We start from the raw sequence: 12,420 nt of genomic DNA, 5'->3' as shown, positions 1-12,420 counted from the left end.
AAGCCAGCTGTAAGTGAACCGAAGCCGGCTGTAAGTGAGCCGAAGCCGGCTGCAAGTGAACCCAAAGCCGGCTGCAAGGGAACCAAAGCCGGCTGCAAGGGAACCCAAACCGACTGCAAGGGAACCGGAGCCGGCTGCAAGGGAACCCGAAGCCTGCTGCAAGGGAACCCGAAGCCGGCTGTAAGTGAACCCAAAGCCGGCTGTAAGTGAACCGAAGCCAGCTGTAAGTGAACCGAAGCCGGCTGTAAGTGAGCCGAAGCCGGCTGCAAGTGAGCCGAAACCGACTGCAAGGGAACCGAAACCGGCTGCAAGGGAACCGAAACCGACTGCAAGGGAACCGGAGCCGGCTGCAAGGGAACCCGAAGCCTGCTGCAAGGGAACCGAAGCCGGCTGTAAGTGAACCCAAAGCCGGCTGTAAGTGAACCGAAGCCAGCTGTAAGTGAACCGAAGCCGGCTGTAAGTGAGCCGAAGCCGGCTGCAAGGGAACCGAAACCGACTGCAAGGGAACCGAAACCGGCTGCAAGGGAACCCGAAGCCTGCTGCAAGGGAACCCGAAGCCTGCTGCAAGGGAACCGAAGCCGGCTGCAAGGGAACCCAAACCGATTGCAAGGGAACCGGAGCCGGCTGCAAGGGAACCCGAAGCCGGCTGCAAGGGAACCCAAACCGATTGCAAGGGAACCGGAGCCGGCTGCAAGGGAACCCGAAGCCTGCTGCAAGGGAACCGAAGCCGGCTGCAAGTGAGCCGGAGCCGGCTGCAAGTGAGCCGGAGCCGGCTGCAAGTGAGCCGGAGCCGGCTGCAAGGGAGCCGGCTGCAAGGGAGCCGGAGCCGGCTGCAAGTGAGCCGGAGCCGGCTGCAAGGGAACCCGAAGCCTGCTGCAAGGGAACCCGAAGCCTGCTGCAAGGGAACCCGAAGCCTGCTGCAAGGGAACCAGAAGCCGGCTGCAAGGGAACCAGAAGCCGGCTGCAAGGGAACCCGAAGCCGGCTGCAAGGGAACCCGAAGCCGGCTGCAAGGGAACCCGAAGCCGGCTGCAAGGGAACCCGAAGCCGGCTGCAAGGGACCCGAAGCCGGCTGCAAGGGAACCCGGGGTCGTGTTGTTGAACTGCTGGAAACGGTTCAGTCGGGGGCAGTTTATCCTCCGATCAGGATCGAGAACAACAGAAAAATGTTGGTTCTGTGCATGACTTCACTGTCATGTTGCTTTTTTTGTCTGGACTGGGGCTCAGTTCTGGTGTTTTTGGTTGTGAAACATCACAAAGTAAATCTTAAACGTTTCAAACTGAAATTCATTTAGAAAATGGCTTAAAGCATTCATCAGCCTGTCAGTCTGCTCTGAGGGAACAAAACCTGTCATCAGTCAGAGGCACCTGGTCTGAAGCGTTTGACACAGTTGACCAAAGTTTTCTCCTGTCAAACTCCACCGATACGCCCTCAAGATGTTGTGATGAAATGCTTTAAAGATTAAAAAGAACAGAGAACAGGATGTTTGTATTAATGAATCTAAGAAAGCAAAATTATACTATGGTGTGCCTCAAGGGTCAGTTCTTGGGCCCCTTCTGTTTCTAATTTTTGATTGATGATTTCGCTGTGATGTCTGAGCAGGATTCAAAGCTGCAAATTAATAATATTGATATTAAACAAGTGTCATGTGTAAAATTTCTTGGTATACTTAATGAAAGGGAAACTATGAATGTAAATAAATGATGAAGTCCGTTAGGGTTAGGGTAAGGGGTAAGGGTAATCCTTCCTTTTAATCAGCCCTGTCTTAGGGCATTATTTTACAGTTTAATTTATCCATATTTCACATACTGCAACATTGTTTTGGGGTGCTTCATATTTTTCAGACCTTAATCAATTAATCTCAATTCAGAAAAGATTATTGAGAATGATTTCAAACTCTATGAGTCAAACACCATCTGCACCCTTATTTAGCAAAACTTTATCAACTTTTTCTATTAACAAGTTTAAAATATGTTTATTTATCTTTGAGTTCATTCATTACAGTTTTTTCTGTTCTCATCAGATATTATATTTATATTCAGTGAGAGGTCTGATGAACCTTTTTACCATAAATCTTTTATTAAATTCCAACTCTGGAACTCTTTGGACAGGTCTCTTAAACTTATAACATCCTACAACATCTTTGTAGTAATGATGGAGGAAAAAGGAGCGAGAGGTTGGTGTTGGTTCACTGATGGTGAGAAAGTTGTTTTTCAGAGTAAAAGTGTTCATGTTTCTGTGAAAGTTTCCTTTCATGAATTAAATTCAGCAGCTTTGGTGAACTGAACAGTTTAGTTACAGTTAAATCAAATATCTGAACTCGTTGGCTGAAGCTCACATGAGATATTTGGACCAAATCAACTTTTTTATGTGATTCTGACTGTTTTTAGTCTGTCGACTCGAAACTTAAAGTTGCTTCAGGTAAAGATTGTGATTCACTTCAAATCTGAGAAAATCAGCTTTGTCATCAGCACTCATTTGTTTTAATTCATTTTTTTCAACATTACTCAAAGCAGAACTAATAAAACACTCATCAAACAATGGTAAAGCAGAACAAATTAATTAAGTGTTTTGTTCTGCCAGGGAGTCTTCGATCCGTTTAAATTTCAACATCTCCATGAAAACTTCCGGAGCGGCGCCTTTTGGATGTTTCCCGGAGCGAAGCCTCGGGTCCGGTCCGGACCTGCGGGGCTCCTCATCATCAGGTTGGAGGTGTTTTGTTGCTGGGGAAGACTCCAGACCTGCCTCACCTCTCCGCAGCCGCACCCTCATTGTTAAACTCACTCTCAGCCAATCAGAAAAATCCCTTCATGCGTGACTAGGCAGTCTGGCCGCCGATAGCCAATGGGATTCGCTATATGGGGAGCGGGTGCAGGCAGCGAAAACAGACCGAGTGACAGCGTCTAAGTCCTGGGGAAGAACATCACGGATCCTCCGTGGAGAAACCCTGCGACGCGGACAAGATGCCGAACAAAACCAAGAAAGAGAAGGTGAGTCGGCGCCTGTGGTGCCGAACCGCAAGTAATTTCTGACTTGAATATATTGGAGAAGCTGTGAGGTTGCTCTTAATTCGTCCGTTGAGACTTGAGACGTTAGATTTTATCGAGTGGCGGGAAGCTAACCTGTTAGCTAACCTGCTAGCTGAGCTGCTAGCTGAGCTGCTAGCTGAGCTGCTAAGGCCCGCTGGCACGGGACGGCGAGGCTAACGCTAGCTCCAGAGTTGCTAACATCAGTAAAACCAGCGGTTTAACTGGAGGGACGCTTTATCCGTGGGACACCGGTGCAGCTGCGGTGTTAGCGGGCAGGGGCTTCACTGTACGCGGTTAACGGCTGCCGGAGCTCCGGGAGGAGCCGCTGCCTGTCACTCCGACTCATCGGTCCGCCTGAGAGCTGCAGGGCTCGGCTGCTCGTGTCCCCGAGCTGTGACTCATCTGTGCGGGTATGAGCTCCGTCAGTGGGTCCGTCTGATGGCCGGGGAGGGGCCGCTCAGGTGGGCTTCACCTGTTTGATCTGACTGAGCGGAGAGGATTCAGGGAGGACTCCACCATCAGCAGCATAATCTGATGACTTAATGAAGTTTTAGCAGAAAATATGTCATTCTGATTGATTTGGTGATTGATAAGGGACGTCATTAAGTATTGATAAATGGATGCAGATTGGTGGTTTAAAGCGGCTGAAGAGGGCCTGAAACATATGATTGAGATCGTTTTTCTACAAATCAGCTGATAGATGAAGTGTTTCCACTCAGCTGTCTGCGACCATGTGAGGATCCTGTGACTCAATCCCAGTGTTCAGATGAACTTGTGATCGGTTTTCCACACAGCTCAGCCTCTTCCATCGGATCCTGCTCTCAGACATGATCAGAAGCATCAGCTCAGCCTCTTCCATCGGATCCTGCTCTCAGACATGATCAGCTCAGCCTCTTCCATCGGATCCTGCTCTCAGACATGATCAGAAGCATCAGCTCAGCCTCTTCCATCGGATCCTGCTCTCAGAGACGCTCAGACAGGATCCGCTCAGCTTGATTTCAGCAGAATAGGGAGGAATAACTCACCGTCACTTTAAAGTTGCAGCTGCAAGGAATTGTGGGATGGATCCTTTCAGAGGAAGTGAGGCGATAAAGGTCAGTTCCACCAGGTGCTGCTCAGGTATTCAGATCATTTCAGAACGGTCACATGACACCAAACGGTTTTATTCTGACCAGAACCAGAACCGGACTTTTCAAACACACGTTAGTCCGATGGAAGCTGAGCTTCTCAAACGGGACCAAAACATCAAGATAAAACGGTTTTACTCGTGTTGCAGATGCATCGGAGCTGCTGTCGATCAGAAACTGATCAATCTGATCAGAATCTGATCAATCTGATCAATCTGAACCCTCTTCTGCTTCTCTTCTTTAACTCTGTGGAAGTTATAAATGTTATCAGAACACAGAGAAGCAGCCAATCAGGGTGTGATTGGCTGTGTGCAGAGATGTGTGGCAGGTCAGGTCAGAGGTCACAGGTCAGAGGTGAGATGATGAGTGAAACTGAGGGTTTCGGGTGTCAGTGCTGCTGTGATTGGTCCTTTATCTGTTCAGCTTCTCTTTGTGTCACATGACCGTCAGCTGATTGGTTTCAGTTGAATAAAACTAAAGTACAGGTTCGGTTCCGTCCTCCTCTGGTACCAGACCTGGTTCCAGTTGTGGTTCAGACCCGGTTCACAGTCTGGTGGAGAACACGGCAGAGGAGAGGTTCTGGCACATGTTGGAAAACAAACCGGTTCTGAGTTGGTTCTACAGCCAAAGCAGCGAGTGTCTTCTTCAGTTAAAGACCGTCTCTGGTCTAAATCTGGTTCTGTTCACCTGAGCCGGTCAGAGGTCGCTGTGACCTCATCGTTAACACAGTTACAGTGATGGCGGGTCGGGTTTAACCGGAGAGGAGCGGCGGGGTCGGGTTTAACCGGAGAGGAGCGGCGAGTCGGGTTTAACCGGAGAGGAGCGGCGGGGTCGGGTTTAAACCGGGGAGGAACGGCCGGTCGGGTTGAACCGGAGAGGAGCGGCGGGGTCGGGTTTAAACCGGAGAGGAGCGGCCGGTCGGGTTTAACCGGGGAGGAGCGGCCGGTCGGGTTTAACCGGGGAGGAGCGGCCGGTCGGGTTTAACTGGAGAGGGGCGGCCGGTCGGGTTTAACCGGAGAGGAGCGGCGGGGTCGGGTTTAACCGGGGAGGAGCGGCGGGTCGGGTTTAAACCGGAGAGGAGCGGCGGGGTCGGGTTTAACCGGTCGGGTTTTTAAGGTTGTGCTAAACGTTCATTCTGTGTTTTAACAGGAAACCAACAAACCTGCCAAAAGCAGCACGAAGAACAACAACAGCGGCGGGAAGGATGCAGCCTCGGAGAACTCTGACGAGGTGAGGGTTCATGACCTCTGCTGGTCGCTGGCTGCAGTCACCCGGAAGTTAAGCCAAGCTTTTAAAATTGAAATATGTCCCTGAGAATGACCCCTCTGTTGGACCAGCAGTGTCATGAGCAGCTGATGGTTTTTAAGAACTGATCAACCGTACTGTCAGCTATCAATGACGCCTTCCCTGGTTGGTTTACTCACAGTAAAGAGTCGTAAACAGGATCCGTAACCTCGAGTCCTCCATGTTTGTTTTCAGTCACAGCAGCAGCAGAGTGGCAGCAAGCGTCCCAGTAACAGCACGCCTCCCCCCACCCAGCTTAACAAGATCAAATACTCCGGAGGTCCTCAGCTGGTGAAGAAGGAGCGCCGCCAGAGCTCGTCCCGCTTCAGCCTGACCAAGAACAGGGAGCTGCAGAAGCTGCCTGCTCTAAAAGGTAACTGCAGGATATAAACCTGACCTAAACTGGCCATAAACCAGACATTAACCTGACCTAAACCAGACATTAACCTGACCTAAACCAGACATTAACCAGACATTAACCTGACCTAAACCAGACATTAACCAGACATTAACCTGACCTAAACCTGACCTAATCTGGGAATAAACCAGACATTAACCAGACCTAAACCAGACATTAACCTGACCTAAACCAGACATTAACCTGACATTAACCTGACCTAAACCAGACATTAACCTGACCTAAACCAGACATTAACCTGACCTAAACCAGACATTAACCTGACCTAATCCTGACCTAAACCAGACATTAACCTGACCTAAACCAGACATTAACCTGACATTAACCTGACCTAAACCAGACATTAACCTGACCTAAACCAGACATTAACCTGACCTAAACCAGACATTAACCTGATCTAAACCAGACATTAACCTGACCTAAACCAGACATTAACCTGACCTAATCCTGACCTAAACCAGACATTAACCTGACCTAAACCAGACATTAACCTGATCTAAACCAGACATTAACCTGACCTAAACCAGACATTAACCTGACCTAAACCAGACATTAACCTGACCTAAACCAGGCATTAACCTGACCTAAACCAGACATTAACCTGACCTAAACCAGATATAAACCTGACCTAATCTGGGAATAAACCAGACATTAACCTGACCTAAACCAGATATAAACCTGACCTAATCTGGGAATAAACCAGACATTAACCTGACCTAAACCAGACATTAACCTGACCTAAACCAGACATTAACCTGACCTAAACCAGACATTAACCTGACCTAAACCAGACATTAACCTGACCTAAACCTGACCTAATCTGGGAACAAACCAGACATTAACCTGACCTAAACCAGACATTAAACTGACCTAAACCAGATATAAACCCGACCTAATCTGGGAATAAACCAGACCTAAACCAGACATTAACCTGACCTAAACCAGACATTAACCTGACCTAACCCAGCCTAAATCTGACGCAAACCCAGCCTGAACCTTGTTTCCATTCTTGCTGTCAGTAACTGTGTCACTGCCGCGGTCTGATGTCATGAGGCTTCCTCTTATGTGGTTCTGCCTGACGCCTCTTCCCCCGCCTCCTCAGATGCCCCGCCCATTGAACGAGAGGAGCTGTTTGTGCAGAAACTGCGCCAGTGTTGCGTGTTGTTCGACTTCGTCAGCGACCCGCTCAGTGACCTCAAGTACAAGGAGGTGAAGAGGGCGGGGCTTAACGAGATGGTGGAGTACATCACACACAACAGTGATGTGGTGACGGAGTCCATCTACCCCGAGGGCGTCTTCATGGTGAGACAACACCCTCGACCCGAGATGGATTTATTCTTCAGGAAGTCCATCCCTAACAGCTGCCTCTGTCCCCTCAGTTTTCAGTCAACCTGTTCCGGACTCTTCCTCCGTCCTCAAACCCAACCGGAGCAGAGTTCGACCCCGAAGAGGACGAGCCCACGCTGGAGGCGGCCTGGCCCCACCTGCAGGTATGTTACCTGTAAGCCATCAAGCTGCCAGAGGAAATCACATGGAGTCATTTCACACTGTTCAGATGAGTCACATCAGCAGCCAGCAAAACGTCCCGTCATACAGGAAATGTATGATGTTAACATCTGGAGATATTTTCCTCCTGAGTTCAGGGGCTCAGTCACTTGATTCAGCTCTGATTTAATGCAGCATCTTGTGAATGGTGGTCACTTTGAGTATAAAATGGACAATAAAGTTGGTAAAGATGGCCTGATGCCTGTCAATATTTACGCATTACATCCAGTGTTATAGGAGTGAGATGGCAACAGTCAAATGACTCAGTTATGAGGTGAGCTGTTTTATTAATGTATGTTTAAAAGTAACACATAGTAACCACATAATACCACACATTGCAACAAATAGACTTCTTCAGCTGATCTTTCACGATCTGCCGAGTCCAGAATCTCTGAATAATCCAGGATCCAGAGCTGAACCGGCTGTCAGAACCTGACCTGAACCTTTGAACTTGTGCTTGTGTCCACAGCTGGTGTACGAGTTCTTTCTTCGCTTCTTGGAGTCTCCAGACTTCACACCAAACATCGCCAAAAAATACATCGACCAAAAGTTTGTACTGTCGGTAAGATGTCACCTGTGTGAGTTTCCTGCTGTGTGGCTGCAGGTGAGACAGGTGAAACACTGACAGTTTGATGACTGTGTTCCAGCTGCTGGAGCTGTTCGACAGTGAGGATCCCAGAGAAAGAGACTTCCTAAAGACCATCCTGCACCGGATATATGGCAAGTTCCTTGGCCTTCGTGCATACATCCGCCGCCAGGTCAACAACATCTTCTACAGGTGAGAACGGCAGAACCACCTGAAAACACAGGAAACTGCTGCAGGTGAACACAGCATTCTCAGTGTGTGTGTTTTATTGGCCCTGCAGATTTATCTACGAGACAGAACATCACAACGGCATCGCTGAGCTACTGGAGATTCTGGGCAGGTAACACTCTCTGACCCGTGTAACACGCTCTGTGACCCGTGTAACGCGCTCTGTGACCCGTGTAACGCGCTCTGTGACCCGTGTAACACTCTCTCTGACCCGTGTAACGCAGACCTTGACCCGTGTAACACACTCTGACCCGTGTAACACGCTCTCTGACCCGTGTAACACGCTCTCTGACCCGTGTAACACGCTCTGTGACCCGTGTAACACTCTCTGACCCGTGTAACGCGCTCTCTGACCCGTGTAACGCTCTCTCTGACCCGTGTAACGCTCTCTCTGACCCGTGTAACGCTCTCTGACCCGTGTAACACTCTCTCTGACCCGTGTAACGCTCTCTGACCCGTGTAACACTCTCTCTGACCCGTGTAACAGACTTTGACCCGTGTAACGCGCTCTGTGACCCGTGTAACACACAGACATTGTCTTTTTTCTCAGTATCATCAATGGCTTTGCTCTGCCTCTGAAAGAAGAACACAAGATGTTTCTGATCAGAGTTCTGCTCCCGCTGCATAAAGTCAAGTCTCTGAGTGTTTATCACCCTCAGGTCAGAGGTTCCTCTGTCTCTGCTGTGATATATTTGTGTTTCTCACTGGTTTCTTGCTGACTTTTTGTTGTGAAACTCCTCAGCTTGCCTACTGTGTGGTTCAGTTCCTGGAGAAGGACAGCAGTCTCACTGAGCCTGTAAGTATCCTGAACCTCCGTGAAACTAGAAGCAAAGTCATTGATTAGAATTGAAATGTATCAGCTGCCGTGCTGCAGCGCAACACACATCTGGTGGAATTTAGGAGTTAACTCGATTCCACCCAACGCAACTTTCCAGTTTGCACGAACTTCCATTAGTTTAATGGAAATTAATTAAACTCTTTTGTTATTATAAATGCACTGTTTTTTATTCAGTGAGACAAAGAAATGTTGTGAAAAAGTGCATCAATATACATGAATTAAAGACTCGTCAATAATTGTTTTATAATCGAATCGTAATCGAATAATGAGGTGCCCCCCCCGAGGAAGGTTGGTGAGCAGTGTGTAAAAAAATATCTGAAAACAGTGAAACTGCAGGTTAACACTTCAGTCTGATTAAAACTAGACTTTTAACACATGTAAACACTTCAGTCTGATTAAAACTAGACTTTTAACACATGTAAACACTTCAGTCTGATTAAAACTAGACTTTTAACACATGTAAACACTTCAGTCTGATTAAAACTAGACTTTTAACACATGTAAACACTTCAGTCTGATTAAAACTAGACTTTTAACACATGTAAACACTTCAGTCTGATTAAAACTAGACTTTTAACACATGTAAACACTTCAGTCTGATTAAAACTAGACTTTTAACACATGTAAACACTTCAGTCTGATTAAAACTAGACTTTTAACACATGTAAACACTTCAGTCTGATTAAAACTAGACTTTTTAACACATGTAAACACTTCAGTCTGATTAAAACTAGACTTTTAACACATGTAAACACTTCAGTCTGATTAAAACTAGACTTTTAACACATGTAAACACTTCAGTCTGATTAAAACTAGACTTTTAACACATGTAAACACTTCAGTCTGATTAAAACTAGACTTTTAACACATGTAAACACTTCAGTCTGATTAAAACTAGACTTTTAACACATGTAAACACTTCAGTCTGATTAAAACTAGACTTTTAACACATGTAAACACTTCAGTCTGATTAAAACTAGACTTTTAACACATGTAAACACTTCAGTCTGATTAAAACTAGACTTTTAACACATGTAAACACTTCAGTCTGATTAAAACTAGACTAGCGTTTCAGACTGTCGCTCTGCTCTGATAAAATCCTGATTTATAACCACAGAATCACCCTTAAAGTAGCTTAAAGACGGCGTCTGAACCTTCTGGACTTGGATGGAGCAGGACCTCCCTCAGAGGAGGTCGAGGCAGCAGCAGGTCTGCAGGGTTTTCATGTGTTGACCTTTGACCGCTGCAGGTGATCATGGGTCTGTTGAAGTTCTGGCCCAAGACTCACAGTCCGAAGGAGGTGATGTTCCTGAACGAGCTGGAGGAGATTCTGGACGTCATTGAGCCGTCCGAGTTTGTTAAAGTTCAGGAGCCGCTCTTCAGACAGCTGGCCAAGTGTGTGTCCAGCCCACACTTCCAGGTAAGCGAATCAGAACCGGCAGCCCGACTCAGAGTCCGGTGGGGGTGATGCTGACTGTTGTGTGTGCAGGTGGCAGAGCGCGCTCTGTACTACTGGAACAACGAGTACATCATGAGTCTGATCAGCGACAACGCCGCCAAGATCCTCCCCATCATGTTCCCCGCCCTCTACAAGAACTCCAAGAGCCACTGGAACAAGTAACACACACACCCGACTATTTGTCTTTGTGAGGACCGCGGCTGGCTGGCCGACCTCTTTCACAGAACCGGCTCTGAGTGGATCAGTGCTGAAACCTGAAATAAATACAGATGTATCACTGGCTCATCACGGTTTATATGACTAGAAATGCTGCTGCAATTTAAAAAGGAAAAAATGTGAAAGAATTCATATTTTCTTTCTTTTCTTTTAAAATTTATTATGAAGCTCCGCCCCCTCATTTGCATAATGAAGCAGAAATGCACCCAGGAGCGTAGAAACGGACGTATGGAAATAAATGGGGGAGAAACAGAATGAAATAGATTAAAAGGATTAGATTTGACCTTTTTATTTAGTTTATGGAGCATTTATCATGAAGTAAATGTATTTATTTAGTCGTTTGCAGATCTGAGGCCGTTTCAGTCTGGCCTGGGCGGGTTTCCTGCAGCTGTGAGAAAGAATCGGACACTTCCTGTTGATCTCACCACCGATCAGCTGATCGATCAGCTGTTTCTGGTCATGTGGACCAGCTGAATGTTTTCAGAAGGTTCAGTTATTGATCAGCTCCCTCGGCAGTCGATGGTGTTATTGATCTTCATCTGAACTCCGCTGGTCACATGATCTGAAGCTGGGAGGCACAGAGACGTTCCTTAGTGTTCTTCCTCCTCTTCCTCTTCCTCAGGACGATCCACGGCCTGATCTACAACGCTCTGAAGCTCTTCATGGAGATGAACCAGAAGCTGTTTGATGACTGCACACAACAGTACAAGGCGGAGAAGCAGAAGTAAGCACACACACACACACACAGGTTAGAAACACACACACACACACACAGAGACACACACACACACACACACAGGTTAGAAACACACACACACACACACAGGTTAGAAACACACACACACACACACAGGTTAGAAACACACACACACACACACAGGTTAGAAACACACACACACACACACACACAGGTTAGAAACACACACACACACACACACAGACACACAGGTTAGAAACACACACACACACACACACACAGGTTAGAAACACACACACACACACACACAGACACACAGGTTAGAAACACACACACACACACACACAGACACACAGGTTAGAAACACACACACACACACACACACACACACACAGACACACAGGTTAGAAACACACACACACACACACACAGACACACAGGTTAGAAACACACACACACACACACACACACACACACAGACACACAGGTTAGAAACACACACACACACACACACACACACACACAGACACACAGGTTAGAAACACACACACACACACACACAGACACACAGGTTAGAAACACACACACACACACACACACACACACACAGACACACAGGTTAGAAACACACACACACACACACACAGACACACAGGTTAGAAACACACACACACACACACACTCAGCACATTTACATGGAGGCAAACACCGTGAGTGTGTTTCTAACCTGTGTGTGTGTGTGTGTGTGTGTTTCTGTGTGTGTGTGTGTGTTTCTAACCTGTGTGTCTGTGTGTGTGTGTGTGTGTTTCTAACCTGTGTGTGTGTGTGTGTGTTTCTAACCTGTGTGTGTGTGTGTGTGTGTGTGTGTGTGTGTGTTTCTAACCTGTGTGTGTGTGTGTGTGTGTGTGTGTGTGTGTGTTTCTAACCTGTGTGTGTCTGTGTGTGTTTCTAACCTGTGTGTGTGTGTGTGTGTGTCTGTGTGTGTCTGTGTGTG

At 47.3% G+C, this 12,420-nt stretch overlaps 1 protein-coding gene across 3 annotated transcripts in view; it reads left to right on the top strand.

The window, feature by feature from the left end:
* Positions 1 to 2,644: 2,644 nt before the first annotated feature.
* ppp2r5d (protein phosphatase 2, regulatory subunit B', delta) overlaps positions 2,645 to 12,420 on the top strand; it is a 15,742-nt gene continuing 5,966 nt past the window's right edge. For 2 of the 3 annotated variants that reach the window (XR_011916996.1, XM_072390460.1), the window contains exons 1-13: positions 2,645 to 2,989; positions 5,305 to 5,385; positions 5,635 to 5,812; positions 6,960 to 7,159; positions 7,237 to 7,347; positions 7,872 to 7,964; positions 8,050 to 8,180; positions 8,269 to 8,328; positions 8,767 to 8,875; positions 8,959 to 9,012; positions 10,304 to 10,474; positions 10,544 to 10,671; positions 11,352 to 11,453. Coding sequence is in view for 2 of the 3 variants with exons in the window: in XM_072390460.1 (XP_072246561.1) it covers positions 2,963 to 2,989; positions 5,305 to 5,385; positions 5,635 to 5,812; positions 6,960 to 7,159; positions 7,237 to 7,347; positions 7,872 to 7,964; positions 8,050 to 8,180; positions 8,269 to 8,328; positions 8,767 to 8,875; positions 8,959 to 9,012; positions 10,304 to 10,474; positions 10,544 to 10,671; positions 11,352 to 11,453 (1,445 nt within the window). In the remaining variant the exon portion in view is untranslated. Of the gene's footprint in view, positions 2,990 to 5,304; positions 5,392 to 5,634; positions 5,813 to 6,959; positions 7,160 to 7,236; positions 7,348 to 7,871; positions 7,965 to 8,049; positions 8,181 to 8,268; positions 8,329 to 8,766; positions 8,876 to 8,958; positions 9,013 to 10,303; positions 10,475 to 10,543; positions 10,672 to 11,351; positions 11,454 to 12,420 lie in introns of all 3 variants that reach the window. The other variant, XM_072390461.1, reaches the window with a different exon arrangement.

This window comes from Leuresthes tenuis, unplaced genomic scaffold (assembly GCF_036924035.1).
Source record: "Leuresthes tenuis unplaced genomic scaffold, fLeuTen1.0.hap1 SCAF_8, whole genome shotgun sequence".
Classification (NCBI taxonomy): domain Eukaryota; kingdom Metazoa; phylum Chordata; class Actinopteri; order Atheriniformes; family Atherinopsidae; genus Leuresthes; species Leuresthes tenuis.
This window is presented reverse-complemented; position numbering and strand designations above follow the sequence as displayed.